This window comes from Nanorana parkeri, unplaced genomic scaffold (genome assembly GCF_000935625.1).
Source record: "Nanorana parkeri isolate BGI_ZX_2015 unplaced genomic scaffold, ASM93562v1 scaffold1078, whole genome shotgun sequence".
Taxonomy (NCBI): Eukaryota; Metazoa; Chordata; class Amphibia; order Anura; family Dicroglossidae; genus Nanorana; species Nanorana parkeri.
This window is the reverse complement of record NW_017307346.1, coordinates 569,563-587,289: the sequence shown is the minus strand read 5'-3', so window position 1 is coordinate 587,289 and position 17,727 is coordinate 569,563. Positions and strand designations below refer to the sequence as shown.

General features: G+C 42.0%; 1 protein-coding gene across 1 annotated transcript in view; it reads left to right on the top strand.

Annotated features, from left to right (window-relative positions):
* Positions 1 to 16,121, top strand: part of SLC28A1 (solute carrier family 28 member 1) — a gene marked incomplete at its 5' end in the record, with an annotated part of 24,851 nt that extends 8,730 nt beyond the window's left edge. Inside the window, 8 exons of the mRNA XM_018567636.1 lie at positions 1,637 to 1,805; positions 5,098 to 5,295; positions 5,843 to 5,924; positions 6,404 to 6,502; positions 8,769 to 8,880; positions 9,771 to 9,840; positions 14,092 to 14,139; positions 15,915 to 16,121. Coding sequence (XP_018423138.1) covers positions 1,637 to 1,805; positions 5,098 to 5,295; positions 5,843 to 5,924; positions 6,404 to 6,502; positions 8,769 to 8,880; positions 9,771 to 9,840; positions 14,092 to 14,139; positions 15,915 to 16,121 — 985 coding nt within the window. The remainder of the gene's footprint in view (positions 1 to 1,636; positions 1,806 to 5,097; positions 5,296 to 5,842; positions 5,925 to 6,403; positions 6,503 to 8,768; positions 8,881 to 9,770; positions 9,841 to 14,091; positions 14,140 to 15,914) is intronic.
* Between the last annotated feature and the right edge of the window lie 1,606 nt (positions 16,122 to 17,727).

The following is a 17,727-nucleotide window of genomic DNA, read 5'->3' as shown; positions in this document are numbered from 1 at the left end:
GAATGTGGGGTGGGGGGGGGGGGGCCTTTCATGGTTTCTTGCACCGGGGCCCTGAAGGTTCTAGTTACGCCTCTGCCTGGACCTACTCTCTATTGCTCTATTGCTTCTCTTTCTTCATCATACTCTGCTGCTTTTAAAACTGCCCCCTAGCCATGTTGTGACACCACAGAGGTCAATAAAATATTGACTGAACTTGAGCTGGAGTGAGAGTGACTTCTTCATATTCATACTGATTTGTGGAGGCATCCGTGGTCGCTTGGCACCCACCCGATACTTGAGGATATCAGACATCCCAACTCTCCCGGACGCTCCGGGAGTCTCCCGCTATTGGATAGCGGCTCCCGGCCGCCCGGGAGAGAAACACTTCCTCCCGGAAAGGTTTATCTGCTCGATCGAGCAGATAAACCTTTCCCTGCGATCGTTTTTTTTTTTCTTTTCTGACATCGGGAGCCGTGGCCCGACCATCAGTCAGAAAAGAAACAAAAAGGCATACGAATCCATAGCTAGATTCCTATTGGCTATTGCACTTTGCAATAGCCAATAGCAAACTAGGTAATGTACCCGCCCACTGCTGCTGTCAATCAGCAGAGGGGGACCTGAATTTTTCTATCAGGTCCTCTTCTGGTGATTGAAAGCAGCAGAGGGCGGGTGCAATAGCTAGTTTGCTATTGGCTATTGCAAAGTGCAATAGCCAATAGGAATCTAGCTATGGATTCTTATGCCTTTTTTTTTAATATTCTGACGACTGCAACTGTCAGAATACTAAAAACAAAATCAGAAAAAAAACCTGCAGATAGCAAAGAAGCTATTGCTTCCTGTGCTATCTGCCATCATTTCAGGGGGGTGCTCTCTCCCAGCCCCCCTAACCCCCCTCCGCGGATGGGGGGGAGGGGGGCGTAGAGGGCACCTCCCTGAAATGAGAAGGACACCTCCCTGAAATGGCTTCTTTCAGGTTGGGATCCCTGGGATATTGTCCGGTCAGGTGTGCGATGGGTTTCTTTTGACTATTGATCCATGGGTAAAGTCACAGTCTAAAAGTTATAATGAACAGTTGCCTTTTGATGTTATTGTTTATAAGCAAACCCCTGCATCCAGGGACAATCATCTATCCTTAACCGCAGATAATCGTACCATGTATGATGTCACTGCAGACTTTTACTGACAGATGCAGCTGCTGTCAGCCTGTCATTTACATGAATGACCATAGCAGCTGCATCTGAATGGGCTTACCTGGGATCCCTGCAGCAAGAATCTGCAGGTTCTTGCCGCAGGAATCCCAGAAAGCACAAAAATGCCCTATTGTGAATGCAGCCTCAGCCCTAGAGGATGTACTCATTAGATCTTTCAATCCAATAGGAAGGTTTTTATCCTTTGTGTATATATTTCCTATAGATTCTGCAAGAAAAACAGTAAGCACACATACTAATAACAAAGGATATAGTGAAGGCAGAAAGTATGGGAGATGTGCTCATTAAATCTTATGATCTAATATGAAGAACAGTAATATAATTAGTTATAGATAATACTTGCTTATTTCAGAGGTTAAAATGACCTATTTTCCCTATAAGTCCCATTATATCTCAAGCACGTTTTATTATTTTATCATCATGTTGTGTATGTTCTTCTGTGAATAAAGGGAAGAAAGGACCATACTAGAAGCTGCCAGCAACGGGGCCTCCACCTCGGTGGGACTGGTTGCCAATATTGCCGCCAATCTGATTGCATTTATGGCCTTGCTTGAATTCATCAATGCTGCCTTTTCCTGGATCGGGGGAATGGTGAACTACCCCAAACTTACTCTAGAGGTAAGCCAGCACTATCAATCATATTTCTTATTTGCATTATACAAAACCATTCACCTCCAGGAAGGTTCCTAGCGGTTTTTAGTATCCTTAATTGAGATATAGGTCATAGTATCAGTAAAAGAGCCACTTCAACTAACCACCCTAATGTAGAAGCCAGAGAAAATGAACATTTTAGAAGCATTGATAAAGTGCTACTTAATAAAACAAGTTGATTATAGATTATTGCACATATGAGTGAATACTTAAAAAACACTAAATGAGAATTTATAGTCTTTTTAGAGTGTGGCTGTATAAATAAGTGTGATTAGCTTAAAGCTGATCTCCAAGTATTTATGAAACAAATATGTTGAAATTGTATTGTTACAAAAATCATTAAATGCATTTTCAAATGCTACTATTGGAGGTATCTGAAATTGTCATGATATAATCTCTTGTACAGCAGTCTGGAAAAGCAAGGGACAGGATTAGGAGCTAATCAGTTTCTGCTGCATGCCCATGTGCTGACAGTAAATATTATAAAAGCTGACTGAGCAGACAGATGACCTTATCAGTACGATGTTGCTCCTTCACTGCAACATAAGCAAGCTAGGGGTATGTTTTTGACCAAGTTGTGCTGCTGCTGCAGTGAAGGTTGAGAATCTAGCAGTGCTGTCTGGTAGGGGTGCCTGGGTCAGAAAGCTGCCTGAACAGTACAGATCCCACATAAATCATTTTCCCGCTGGGCCCTTCTGAACTGCAGACTTCCCTCCCCAGTCCATGCATCTGCATTAGTATGCTGTAATGCTTTTGCACATTCTGACCAAGCAGATCCATGCATCATTGGGTGTCAGCTTGTGTCCTAATTTGACTGGTGGGTGTGACCCTTTGCTGCATCTCTGTCTGACCTATGTTGTGGACTTGCTTGTCTAGACCTCACTTGTACCACTATTGACCACCCTGACTTTATTTAATCCCTGACTACAATGATCAAGGCCTGTCCTTGTTGGGTTGCATCCACTCATCCCAGACTCTATAATCTGCTGCAGAGGTTTCCTCAAAAGGTGGCTGCTCTAGGTGAAAAGCAGTGCGGTGGCAGCAATGGAGCCCAAGCTTGTGCCCATACCATACAGCTATACTGAAGTTTAGAAAAGTATATCCAAGGAAGAGAATGGGCACCTAAATGATGCACAAAATACATGTATTCTGCAATTCTAATACAACATATTTCTCTAGTACCTAATTTTGCCAGAACCCAAAAAACATGTTGTATCAGGCTTCAAATAAATGTATGATGTCTGATCTCTCTCTTAGATTTAGTATAAGCTTCAGGGACGTGCGGTCAGGGGATGCAGGTGAGGCAGAGCCTCACCTAGTATTGTGGAGTAAAAAGCTGTCAGCTTCAAGTCTGAAGCTGACAGCTTTTTCTCCATTCAGATCGGCTTGTAACAGGTTACACAGCAGGGAAAGCCTCCCCACTGTGTAACCTGTCATGGATGGAGTGCTGCCTGTTAATTACAGGCAGTGCTGCATCCGGGTTTTGACAGGTAGTAAGGTTACACAGCAGGGGGCTTCTCCACTGCTTGTGTAACCTAACTATTGAGGCAAGAGCTGTCACAGCCTCAACTATTTGTTAGATGTGTGAACTCTGTGGATGATTTTGACCATTGGCAAAGTGCCATTGGTCCAAGCTGTCCAATCAAAAAAAGAAAAGAAAAACCCACTGAGGCTATCGATCTCGATGCCTCAGCAGTGACGAGCATGGAGGCTCCTCCCTGTCTCCTCCCTTCCTCCTCCCTCCCTCCTTCACACTAACCGGGGCTTTGTAGGGATTGGGACAGGGCTTTGGCTGGATATTGATGGGGCTTCGGCCTGCTGGGGGCGGGGCTGGGCATCCTGGGGGCTGGGCTGGGGAATGCCTCACCAGGAAGTGAAGGTACCGCACGTCACTGTTAAGCTTTACCGGCAATAACTGTGAGGTAATCTAACTGACTAACTAATTGTTTGCTCTACACCAGGTGTGGGCAATTATTTCCTCAAGGGGCCACGTGAGAAACTGCTGTGAACGTCCAAATGCTGGGGGCCAGGACCACATTTGATGTCACTGGTTGCTAGGACTGTACAGTGGTCCTAGCAACCAATGGCTGACAAAGAAGGTGGGTACCTTACGCCAATGGTTGCTAGGATGTTAGCAGTCCTAGCAACTAGGGATCTTCAGATACCATTTCAGATACCAGTGCCGATACTTGGTGGCATTTTCAAGAGAACTACCAGGGTTGCAGCTATTGCACCTGGGACCTGGCTCTGGTGCTCCACCACTGTCCTGTAATCATTAGTGGGTATTGTTTTAGAAAAACTGTCACATGACAATAAACAAAAATGTATCAGTACTTGTATCTGTGAGTACTTGGAAAAATATCAGTACTTGTACTTAAAAAAATGGTATCGGTGCATCTCTTATATGTATTTATAATATGGTACTGGAGTGCTCCCTGTCACTGCACTGGCCGGGGGGAGTCCCCTGTCATCCCCTTAATACAGTATGTCCCTGCAGGCTGATACCATCTCTCCTGCAAGTTCCCCCTCACATGCTACCACCAAACTAGGTCTTATTTTCGGGGTAGGTCTTATATTACAGGAACCTTGAAAAATAGTGCTAGGTCTTACTTTCGGGGTAGGTCTTATTTTTGGGGAAACAGGGTACATTAAAACAGGGATGCACAAATCTCAGGAGCTCTTTATGCTCCTTAAAATAACAGCTGCCTCCTAACTTTTAAATTTCTCTCTAGTCTAGTCTAGAGACTCCAGGGCCCCATTAGCTGGGCTAATAAGCAATGAAAACCTAAAAAAAATGGTAACCCTTCCACACTCTATCGAAAATTAAATAAAATGTTTTGTCAGGAGCTGGGCTAATAAGCATTTACAGAAATACACACATATGGTGTAAAACACTGCAATGTCAGATCTATGGAGTTGAAAAATGTAGATAATAATTTACCCCTTGGCATTTATTACAATGCCGTACATGTACTTGTATTGAGTACGGTACTTGGTATCTGAACATCCCTACTAGCAACCAAGTGGAGGGCGCATGGAGGCTGGAGCATCCACTGTCAGCCAGCCATAAACGAAATCACAGGCCAGACAGGGATAGCCAAAGGGCCGGATGTTGCCCGTGGGCCATAAAATGCCCAGGTCTGCTCTACACAGTTGTCTACAATGGTGTTCCTTTTCCAAATTAAACTGTTTTTGCTGCCAGGAAATAAAACACTATTTTACTTCTGAGGTTTACTTAACAAACCTGTATCTTCCCCAGCTGATTCTGTCCTACATATTCATGCCTGTGGCCTTCATGATGGGAGTACAGTGGGATGAGGCTGGCCCAGTTGGTAAGATGCTGGGAAAAAAGATCATTCTGAATGAGTTTGTGGCATATAGACAATTGGCTGACTACAAAGCTAGTCGACTGAGAGGTGACGATGAATGGCTGGATGGATCCAGGCAGTGGATAACTGTGAGTATTAGTTAATGCATAATCAAACCATATTTTAACCCTTTCACTGCCAGAGCCAATTTTGCACACATGTCTTAATCCACATTTTAAGCCTGAAAACTTCTCATCCCCAACCTCCAAAATTATATATTTTCTGAAAGCAGAGACTCTGAAGAATAAAATGATGACAGTTGGTTGCAATTTTGTATGTTGCAAATCCAACATTTCAGTAAACAATACACTAAAAGTTAAAGTTAGTGCACAAAAACACAATTTAATACCCGATTTTTGCAAAATATAGAATATGGGGTTGTACCAATTAAATAGATACCCAGCATGCCAAGCTTAAAAATTGTGTGCATCCGTGAAACAGTGAAAAAATACAATACCCCAAATTATCCATAGATGATGCTTTAAAAGTCTGTACAGGTGATCAGTTTAGAGTTATCCATGAATATTGGCCCTACAGCTATTGCTCGCTCTCTGGTGCACGTGGCGATGCCTAGGATGTTTGGTGCAATTGCCATTTTTTGCCAGAAACATATTCTAAAACCATTTTTTTTTACAGGAGAGAGCGGAGGTCATCACTACCTTTGCCCTATGTGGATTTGCCAATATCAGCTCCATTGGCATCATGCTGGGAGGATTATGTAAGAGTATATGTTTGTAAAAGTCATGCTGAATGAATATCCTAAAGATTTAGGCCAATTTCACACAAGCGGTCCAATAAGGTCATGTCAGTTTTTCAGGCGGATCTGATCGAAGCTCAATGTTAGTCTATGAGCAGCCGGATCTAAATGGACGTGTGTCTGTTTGCATCCAATTATCCCTGACTGTCTAGATCTAAAAAAAATTAAACGGAGTTATGTTTTGGCAGACTTGATCGTAATGAGTTGGAGGTAATTTTCCTCCATAGAGGAAAAAAACTAAAGGGACACAGATGTCACAAGAGTGACATCTGTTCTGTTGTGATCCAATCAGCAGGGGATCTGTGCATGGATTCTCTGCTGATCAGAGTAGATGGCACTCATGTGAAAGGGGCCTTATGTTTTTGATCTGCAAAAAGTTATAAAATCTATAGCACTTTAGCATGCCATCAAAATGATTATGCATTTATTGTATCTCTCAGCTTCCATGGCACCCCAACGGAAAAGTGATCTAGCCAAGGTTGTGGTGCGTGCTCTGATGACTGGAGCTTGTGTCTCATTCGTCAATGCTTGTATTGCAGGTAGGTTTAAGCCTGTCTTCTGATGCTGGTAGAAGGTGTTCTGTAGTGTAAGAACAATAGTGAACAAACCTTATGATATGGGAGCTGCCACTGCTTACTAGCTCACCTAGCTCATTTTTGTTAGTTTAGGACAGGGTTGGAACATTTTAAACTTACTGGGGTTTTTTTAAATTCTGTTACCCCACTGGGAAGATGTTTGCTTACTTCCTGTCACTGTGGCACCCATACAAGACACTCACTGAAACTGGAAGTCACAGACAGCAATAAAAAAATATATGAGAAACCCACAGTATTATTATTATCACACAGTAATAAAATGTGTTGTTTTTTTGTGTCACTGTTGGAAAGATTTTTTATCAATTCCTGCCCTGACAGGAAGAAATCTCTTCAATAATGGCACTGGTAGCAATGAAAACTTAAAAAAAATGGTAACCCTTCCACCCACTATCCAAAATTAAATAAAATGTTTTGTCAGGAGCTGGGCTAATAAGCATTTACAGAAATACACACATATGGTGTAAAACACTGCAATGTCAGATCTATGGAGTTGAAAAATGTAGATAATAATTTACCCCTTGGCATTTATTACAATGCCGCATGTCAGCATTGAGGAGTTCTGTCAAAAGTACCAGAAAACATTATGTGCATTACAGTACTGTATATGTTTCTTACCCTATAGCTGGCCCTATGTGGATTTACCAATATTAGCTCCATTGGCATCATGCTAGGAGGATTATGTAAGAGTATATGATTGTCAAGCAATAATAATTAGAATCAATGAAGCTTGGGGAAAAAGAAGCTTTGTGGCCAGGAGCTTCAGATCTATTAGTATATTCTAGCATACAGGGAACATTTTTGCCCAAGGCCCCATTTTGCTGTGAAAGGGAAGGAGTCAGATTCTTATTGTTTGGCTAATGTTCCTCTAATAAAATCATTTTCTCCGGGGGCGCTAGTGAGCAGCCAACCAAGATGGCCGCAATCTGATTGAGCTCCACTACACCCGGACACGAACCTTACAAGCTTAAACCCAATTCGGAACCTCACAACACACTCGCCTAGCGGCACAACTTCATTTGGTGATGTAGGGAGGTTTAGTTTTAAAGTTTTAATGTTTATAATTTACAGGTTCTGTTTAAGATTTATATTTGCATACTCTATAATCTAGTTCGTGTCCGGGTGCCCTGGGAACCCCCACTGTTTGTAATGCAGTTGAGCACACTTCATTGGAAGTTTGAATGTGATTCGACTGTGTCTTTCTTGTCTTCTTCTTTTCTTTATCTCTTTCTCTTCCCCCCCACCCTGTCCCAATCCCTCCCTTACCCCTCTTTTTCTTCTGTTCTTTATTCTTTTCTCTCAATCTTGGTTGTCTGGATAAGGCATTTTGGCCTCTACGATAAACACCTTAGGGATGCTTACTTATTTTGTTCGACCTTAAAGCTATTTATAAGCAACATGGCAACCAACTTGCAATTGCAGCAGACGAAATGACTGTATCTCATGCCTTATACCTGCAACTGTATTGTGTGAGTTTTATTTTTATGTCAAAAATAATAAAAATTATTGAAACAAAAAAAAAAAATCATTTTCTCCAAGAATGGTCTTTTATAGATACTCACATTGGTCTAGCTTGGCTCAGTGTAAGTATTCATATCTGCTCTCCCTAGGGCCTTTGGGGATAGCAAAAATATCTTTACTAGGCAGCATTACATACAGTCAGCGTTTGAATCTTCCGCCGGCGGCTCTGGTGGCTTCTCCTCTGTGCATGAAGCACAAAGAGTTCCTTGCAGGTCAACACCGTCATTTAGATAACGCCTTGTATTTTTCTGAATAAAGCAAGGCGTTCTCTGATTCACTTCAACCTATCACAGAACACCATGTATTCAATTAAGAAAATAAAAGGCATTTTCTGAATAGTGGCAGTGCCCTGCAAGTGACTTACTGCACTCTTTTTAGCATCCCTAGCGACCCTCTGGATATCAGATATGGATACTTTTACTGAGCCAATTTGGACTAATGTAAGTATCCATAAAAGAGCATTCCTGGAGTTCTGCTTTAAATGTTGATTGTAATGCAGACAGTCATTGTGTGTGTATTTTCTTTATAAAACAGATATTATTTCTGAGAACAAGTAAAGGTTTTTTTTTTCATTTGAGCACTTGGCCCTGAAGATCTCACTTCATGGGTGTAATGACCTCACACAAAGTTTTTCTATGTTCTTTTTGCCTAATACTAAAATTCAAAATAACAAAAGCATTTTTTATTCCAGGAATTTTATATAACGAAACTAAAATAAACTGCGTGGGCTTCTTCGGCACCGCTGAGGCTTTTAATAACAAAACATATAACCTATATTTCTGCTGTAATGACATCTACACAAAGTAAGTTTGATTATCATCTAAATGGATGTTAGAGTGTTGAATGCACTTTTTTACCTGAGTAAATGCAATGCTGGGGAGGTTTTTAATATGCTGCCTTTGACCATTGTGCAATAAATGTGTTGATGGCCTATGGCAATCAATATCAATTAACCCTGCTGACCAGCCATATGCATGTGGCAGTATAAGGTGGGACTTATTCTGTGCTGACACATATATGTGTCGCTGCATTGTGACCGCAGCACACTCAGTCATATGCCCCCAGCACTGTGACTGCGGTGTCACCGAGTGATGATCAATACCTAGTAGGATGGGCCTCCAATTATGTGATCAGTGTGACAGCCAATTAGGATTAATTGTTCTCTCTCTGAAGGCAAAATGTGCAGTATTATTATTTCTGGGCCCTACTATGAGTACAAACAACAAATAATGCACACGGGAATTTATTCTGGGTTTTTTTGATGGTGGGTCATGATAATGGCAAAAAATATGCAGTTTTTGGGCAGTATTCCTCTGATAGTGGAACAAAATCAGGAGCTATCCATTAACATTTACTACTAAGTGAAGCCCCAAATTTGCACCCGTATATACTAAGTAGTTGCAAAGATATGTACAGTTTTACTTACACATTCCAAGTTGCAAAACTGGGTTCAATACTGTCGCTGCGACTAAGGTTAAATGCGTCAGTGGGGCAGTGCCTAGGCAGGGACTGCAGCGTGTACTCTGTAGTCTGCCATGTGGAATCAAGTTTTTTGTGAGTGATGTCACTGGCAGTGTGACCTGTTGTTTGTATGGGGTCCAAACTGGGTTTTCCATACGGGCTTAGGCAGTTAACATGGTTTTGTTGTTGAATGATTTTATGGTGATTTCTTTCTTTTTTCTCATTAATACAGGACTAACATTACCAATGGGACAATATCATTTGAAGACGAATGGAAAAACACAAATATTTCTGAATTGGCAGTGAGAAATTGTTGTACACATTACAACACTACACTGTGCAATATGTTGTAAACAGCTTCCGCTTTTTTTTATTAATAGACACACATGCTTCACATCACAGATCATCATTTGGAATTACCGGCTTTGATGACTGACATCTGAGAAAGCTGATCAGGATTAATTCAGACCAGTTCCTGAAAAAGCCTACACTGGTCTGTGTATTAAGCGGCATTCCATCTCTCTGTATTTATGTTCTATTCTACGGTATTTGAATTTTTGGATGTATTATTTAAAAAGGACATTAGTGGACATTTCATGTTTATGTGTTTGACTTCTGTTTATGACAGTTTGCAATGTTTTTTTTACAGTCTATTACCTGAATTGTGGAATCTGAGCGCAAGAAAGCGCAAGCAGAGGGCAAAGAATGAGTCATATGTAATGATTGTGGGTATTTCCTACAGCTGATCTTTTCCTTATTACTGACTTACCTTCATACCTGGGAACCAGTGGCAGTCAAAATTTACAAGGGGTCCCTGTGCAGAAAACATGCCCCCCATCCCTGCTATAATAATCGTTATTTTCAGCAATGAGGACCAATCAGAACTGAAGATTAACATTGACGTGACTTTAATAAATATCATAATGGCAAGTAACTCTTACCTTATATCACTGAATGGTGAGATAAAAAATAATGATCTTTGAGAAAATACTCATTTCATGCAAAACAAATAGAAAACAAATACAAATAGAAAACAAATAGAAAACAATAGAAAATAGAAAACAAATAGAAAACAATCCACACAAAAATTATATTTATGTTTTTGAACTGATCATTAATAGGAGATGAATGTCATATAAAATAGCGAATTGATTAAAAATAACTTGCCTATAATTAATGAATTGAGCCTAGTATGTCACTGTCACATAACCATACCACCTTGCATTGCAACAGCACATTGTTATGTAAATGGTCGTAAGAACATATTGCACTGTAATTGCAAACTGCATCGACCAGCAACTACATTATACCATTCAGTAGGAATACAGACTACAATAGCACATTATATCACCCTGCAAGAACATAGACTGCCATAGAAAACCCATCGTTTCACTCAGCAAAACCACATTGTGCTGCCAAAGCAACTTGTATTAAAGTATAACTAAACCCAAGAACATTGTATATATTGTAGCTTTCCAGGACTTAGATGTGGTGGCTGCATTAGGTTTTTTGTTTTTTTTGCAGGATAAGTACATGTCTGCAAGTACCAAATATACCCATTGATGCTGGCAGAAATCCATTATTCTATTAACATTCTGTGCTCTAAATTGAAATCTCAAACAATATTAACAAACTTCCCAGTTCTCTTTTCTGCACTTCAGGACACCTCCAACCATGTTATGCAGATAGGGAGAGGGGGAGAGATTCTGTAGTCCTTGCACACTTCTAGCACTAGGGTTACAACTAGTGATGCACCAAAATTTCAGCCAGCGAAACATATCGGCTGAAAATGGCACTTTTGGCAAAACGCCAAAAGTGCCATCTGTCACCCGAAATTGTAGTGCATCCATAGTTTATTTCCGCTCTGCTGTGCGCTGCTCTGTGTCCCTTCTGACACAGCACAGCATTCAGCAGGGGGGAGAGAAACTGTCAGAGGAGGCCGAGCAGTGCGGGGGAGGAGAGCGATGTGAACACCTAGCGTGTCACAGGAGGCCAGGCTCAGCCCACTCTGACCAATCCGGATGGAGAGCGGTGTGGGGGCAGAGACAGCCATGCGCGTTCACAGGAGCCCAAGCCTGCAGTAAGAGGGAGGAGTCAGCTGTCAAAATAGACCAAGCTCTTCTACCCGCACCGCCGGCTCAGCTGTGGCAAGGAGTCAGGATGGAGATCGGTAGAAAGAGTCAGTGAAAACAGCTAATCGCCGACTGTTTGTAATTAACTGGACATAGTTACTATGTATCAGTTATGAATTAATAGGAAGTGATCTACAGCACTTCCTGTTCATTCATGATTGTGGACATGGTAAACATACTATCTCCACAAGTTATGAATGAACAGGAACACTCAGTATAGAGGCTTCCTGTTCCTTCATAACAGGGGCTGCAGAAAAAGAGAGTATGGACTCTGTGCCATCAATCTCTTTTTCTATTTTAAAAGAGAAACATCAGGTGTCTGTTTAGACACCTAATATTTCCCCGAAGCCCCTAAAAGTAAAGTTAAAAAATATTTAATAAAAATAAATAAATAAAGAATAAATAAAAATAAAATATAAAAAAAAATTAAGTTTATAAAAAAAATAAAATCAAGTATTTTAAAAATTGTAAAAAGGTTTCAGTTTCAGCCTCACATTTTTTTATTTTCAGTTTCAGTTTCAACATTTTCATTTCGATGCCCCTCTAGTTACAGCACTGCTTTTCTATAAGTACAGTATAGTGAATGAACATTGTAACCTTAGGACAGGAAGTATGTTACTGGCAGAATCAGCAGGTGGTAGCAATGAAAAAAAGTTTGAGAAGAAATGCAGTCACTACATCTAAGGACTGTTAGGCTGCAAAATACAGGCAGCACAGTGGTTAGCATTTCTGCCTTGCGGTCCTAAGGGTCTCTGGGTCAAATCCTGGGCAGGGCACTATCTGCAAGGAGTTTGGATGTTCACCTTGTGCTTGCATGGGTTTCCTCCCACACGCCAAAGACATGCTGATGGGGTAATTGGCCACTGTCTAAATTGTATGCATATGTATGCATTTGAGATAGGGTCCTTAGATTGTAAGCTCCTTGAGGGCAGGGACTGATGTGAATGTGCACAATGTAAAGCACTGCATAAACTGTCAGTGGTATATAGATGCCTGTAATAAATATACAATATTACATTTTTGTTCTTGAGATTAGATAAGTTTTAACTAACAACATTATTCAGCAGCCATCATTCCCTCTAATATGAGCCTTGGTTATATTCAGACCCCATCAGTTGCTGTAATGGGAGGAATCATCAGACCCCTCCCCCTAACAACAGCTTCCTGGCACACTAGCTTTCAGCATAGACTCCTCTGTACCAGGGAGTATTTACACAGATCACCAATGGAAAATAAAATTTACACTGGCCAGCAATGTAGCTGAGGCATTTACACTGACCACCAATATAATGGAGTTAAAGGAGAACTATGGGGTTAAGGCTTTTCCCCATAGTTCTCCTTAAGGTAACGGGAGGACACAAACTAGCGTCCTCCCGTCACCCTAAGTTCAGTATACCACGAGCTACAGCTTGCGGTATATTGAGACGCCACAGTATACAGCGAGCTACTGCTCGCAGTATACTGAGACGCCGCAGCTGAAGCGGATCCCGACAATTATGTCTGGATCCGCCCAGCTGCGTGAGTGACAGCTGGCTCTGCCTATCTAGAGACAGAGCCAGCTGTACCCGTCCCCTCCCCTGTCACAGCAGAGAGCTGTGACAGGATCGAGAGGTGAGCGAACGCCGGTATGTGTTCGCTCACCTCCCGATCTACTGAGCCGACCTGTGACAGTCTCATTGTCACAGGTCGGCTAGAACTATGAGGTGAATGAAAAGCACTCACCTCATAGTTCTCCTTTAATTACACTGAACCCCAATATAGCAGGGGGTATTTAAAGTGTCCACCAATGTGCCTAATATTAAATTGTTTAGTATTAATACCTCCATTGCATTGGTGGTTATTGTAAATTTTCCCCGTTACATTGATGATGGATGTTAATTGGTGGTCAGTATAAATGCATCTGTTACATTGTTGATCTGTGTAAACCCCCACATTACATTGGCAGTCAGTGTACCCTCCCCCATTAAATTGGTGGTCAGTGTTAATTCCCCCTTTACACTGGTGGTCTGTTAAAATCCCTCCACCCCCTTTTAAATCTTACATTATTAATTATTATTAAATTATTAATTTTGCCATTACACTGGCAGTCAGTGTAAATTTCCCATTAACATTGGAGGTCAGTATGAGTTCCTCCTTTACAGTGATGATCAGTATAAAGTCCCCTTTTACATTGGTGGTCAATGTAAATTACCTTGCTACATTCAAGGTCAGTGTAAAGCCATTTTTCTATGCGTTTAACAACTCTTCTGCATTAAGTGGAAGTATTTAGTATATTGCCATACATTTTTCATATCTTCAATGAACCTTCATATGGCAAAACATTTGGTTTTGGTTAAGAAATTGTAACTTTTTATAGTTACACTCCTTGAGATGAAACCATCAGTTCTGCTGAATATCCTGTTTAGTCTTGTGTCCCCTTAGCACTATCCCTCTAGTGCAAAGAAGCAAACAAAGAAAAGCGCCCATCCGGTAAAGTACTGTTGATTTAATGTAAGACTTTAAAAACAGACAAAAGGTCTACTCACAAGCGCAGCAGCATGTAAAGGTTTTCCAAATGCGATCTATATTACAAGTCATCCAGACGAATTTTCACAGACCTCAGTCCGGGTTTGTAAGCACCGGCATCGGCTGAGATTGTGATGGTTGACACGTTTCCTGGGGCATCGGAATGAGGTCTGTGACAATTCATCTGGATGACTTGTAATATCTATTGCATTTGGAAAACCTTTACATGCTGCTACGCTGGTGGGTAGCCTTTTTGTCCGTTTTTAAAGTCTTACAATAAACCAACAGTTCTTCACATGATGGGCGCTTTTCTTTGTTTGCTTCTTTGCATGTTGGATGAAAGCCTTCCAATCTGAGGAGGAGCATCACCCCTGTGACAGTCAGATTTGAAATAGTTGTTGGCTGGCAACGCTAGAGGAACCTTGCTCTTTGTATTTGCCTATCCCTCTAGTACAGTGGTTCTCAACCTTTCTAGGGCCGGGACCCCTTGGTAACATTTGCCAAGTAGTGGTGACCCCCAAAGGTAAAATTTTCTCCTTCAACACACTACACAGGGCCGCGGTGTCAGCAGCCTTATATAGTGTGCTGCAGGGACTTAGCTGTGAGACATGATTGGGCAGAGTCATCGTGACTCTGCCCAATCATGGCTCTATATTTGTACTGAGCCCTGATTGGCACAGTCTTGCACCTGACCTTCGGTCAGGTGCAGGACTGTAGCCAATTGCCGCTTCGGACGGCGCAGTGCATTGTGGGATGTGCCGCGGTCGAACAGACCGTGGACATCCCATAATGTTCGGTGTTCGGCGAACGCTCGAACATGCTATGTTCGAGTCGAACATAGGTTCGACTCGAACGCGAAGCTCATCCCTAATTACTAGGAGCAGATGAGCGTATATACAACTGGGAAAATATACTGCTTATGAGAGGTATATTTCTGTCAGTTGATGTATGTAAATTGAGATATTGGCAAAATATGGAAGCAAAGTTCATGAGTTTTTATTGTGTTACTGGGCAAGAAATCAAATGTGTGTTGGAAAATGTCCCACTACACTACATTTATTTTAAATAACACAGGCCAAGACTGAGCTTTTCAATCTACTTGGACACTTCTGATGTAAGCCTTTTCCTAGATATATGCCTAGTTCACAACAGTATGTGCCAGAAAAAAAGTCTGCAAACCCTTTCAACACTCTGCTTGCACATGATCATTTATCTGTGATAACTACCCTAACTGCAGCACCAAGCAAGCATATAGTGCTGACTGGTGTACCATAAATAAGTCCTGACACAGATCCCACTCAGGCAGTAAACAGGCTCACTGTCTATGCCAGCCATTCTAAGTAACAAAATATATACGTGTGATAGGCAAGAAGGATGGTATTGAAGACAAAGCTTTTAAGTAGGGATGAGGTTCGCAGCTGAGCTGGGTTTTGTGGAAAACTTTGCATGTTCTTCCAAATGGCGAACTTATGGCCAAGTTCACTCAGGTGCCAAAAGGATTTCCTGACCTGTGAACTCTTATAAAACTAACTCAGTGAAAAAATTATGGCCAATAATGAAGCTTTAAAAATGTGCCAGCCTCCTCCCTATAAATGTCAGCTCTCCCAGAATCCTATTGTCAATTTGTGTTGGAGTTATTAAGTGATAGCTAACAGCTTTGTAAGGGGGAGACAGTTTGTGTCACTTGTGCAGTGCTAGTAGTTTGCGAGCACAGATTTATACAATGTTGCTTTTTGCAGGAGGATGCACAACAATTCATTTTATCAGATCTTCAGGAAGAGGGAGGGAACAACAGGCAGGAAGAATCAGTTGACAGTGATGAGTCTTCAGCTGCACTGGGTTCCAGTGATGGGGATGATAAAGTGGCAGTTCGTACCTGGGTGCCCAGGAATATAGAGGAGGAAAGTGAAGGAGAGACACAGCATCATCAAAGCAGGTTGTCATGAAGTGGCATCTTAAAAAAAGGGGTGGAGGGAGCAGCTGCCCTATTCTACTGAAGGTCACACATACTGTAGGTGCAGGCCACTGGAATCCCTAGGTCCACTCCTCAGGGCTCAGCAGTGTGGTCCTTTTTTCATACATGTGTTGCAGACAGCACTGTAGTGGTTTCCAGCCTCTGCCTGCCGCACCTGCAAACATGGTAAATCTACCAGTCATTTCGGTACCACATGCATGAGGAGACACATGGCTGTTCACCACAGAGTTCGGTGGAAGCAGCACATGAATGCTACTATTCGTCAGCAAAAGGACCACAATCCTTCTCGCCCCTCTCTTTCCACCTGTTTCACCAGTTTACATGAATCTCCATCTGCTGCAATATCTGCAGCCTCATGTGATAGGGATGGGAGTCTGACGAGGTAGTGATTTATCTCTTGCTGAGACCTCTATGCCTGGCCTGTATAAGCAGATACAATCACTGCCGACAGTCTTTATCAGATAGCTAAACTCACTAAATACCTTATCATCCACAAATATCTTTATTGAATGCAGCAGGTTACAACAGACAACAGGATACTTTCTCCCATGTGAGCATATATACAAGTGGCCATGACACAAGCAGCCATTTTGATGCCATAAAGACAATGTGAAGAAGAAAGCAAGTATATCACACACAAGGGGAGGGAATACAGAAAAGACTGGTCCAATAACCAAAATGCCTACAAGATGGCAGTGTATAAACCAACTATACCAGTGCCAATGAACAATGCTTAAGGAAAATTAACTATATAAATTCTCACTTCACATTAATATGCTGTAAATATTAACCATGACTATGCATTGTATCACATTTTCATGCAATAGATGTAACAGCACAGTGTGAGAGAAAAAGGTTATGGCACATCAAGCAGGGAAGAGGGTCAGCATGCACCTACATTTAGTGGGGCCCAGTATAGCCTTCAACATTGCTCAAAGTTTCCAAGCCCCACCCTACCGACTCCAGTTACATTGTTGAGCAGGCAGGTGCTGGAGCGAAAGACAAAAAATATTCAGTAAGTCACCCGCATGTCCAGAGTCTCAATGCAAGCTTGGCAAAATTGCTGGATTTACAGCCACTCTCCTTTCATCTAGTGGAGTTTGTCCCCTTCCGCAAATGTGTGGCCTGTACTAAACCACAGTGACAGGTGGTCATCATCAGCATGGGGAAGCAAATGTCTCCTTATCGCTGGATCACGTGGTAAATGACAGGGCCCACATGACCACAGACACACGGTCCAGCAAGCATGGACAGGGGAGTTATTTGTTGTCCATTGCCCACTGGATCAATTTACTGGCAGCCAGGAAGGATGAAGGACAGGGCACACTGATGGAGCTGGTGGTGCTGCTCCATGTTGTACAACATAGTGATGGTGACAGCTCAGTAACCGCTATCCTCTCCCCCACATTGGCCTCATCTGGTGAATCCTAAGAGCCACCACTCCCACACAAGCGACTAAGAGCCTACTTAACAGCCTATGCAAAATGCAGCCACACTGTTTTGCAGCTGGTATGCCTGGGGGACAATAGCCACACTGCGGCCAAGATTCTCTCAGCTCTTCAGGGACAGGTTGTCCC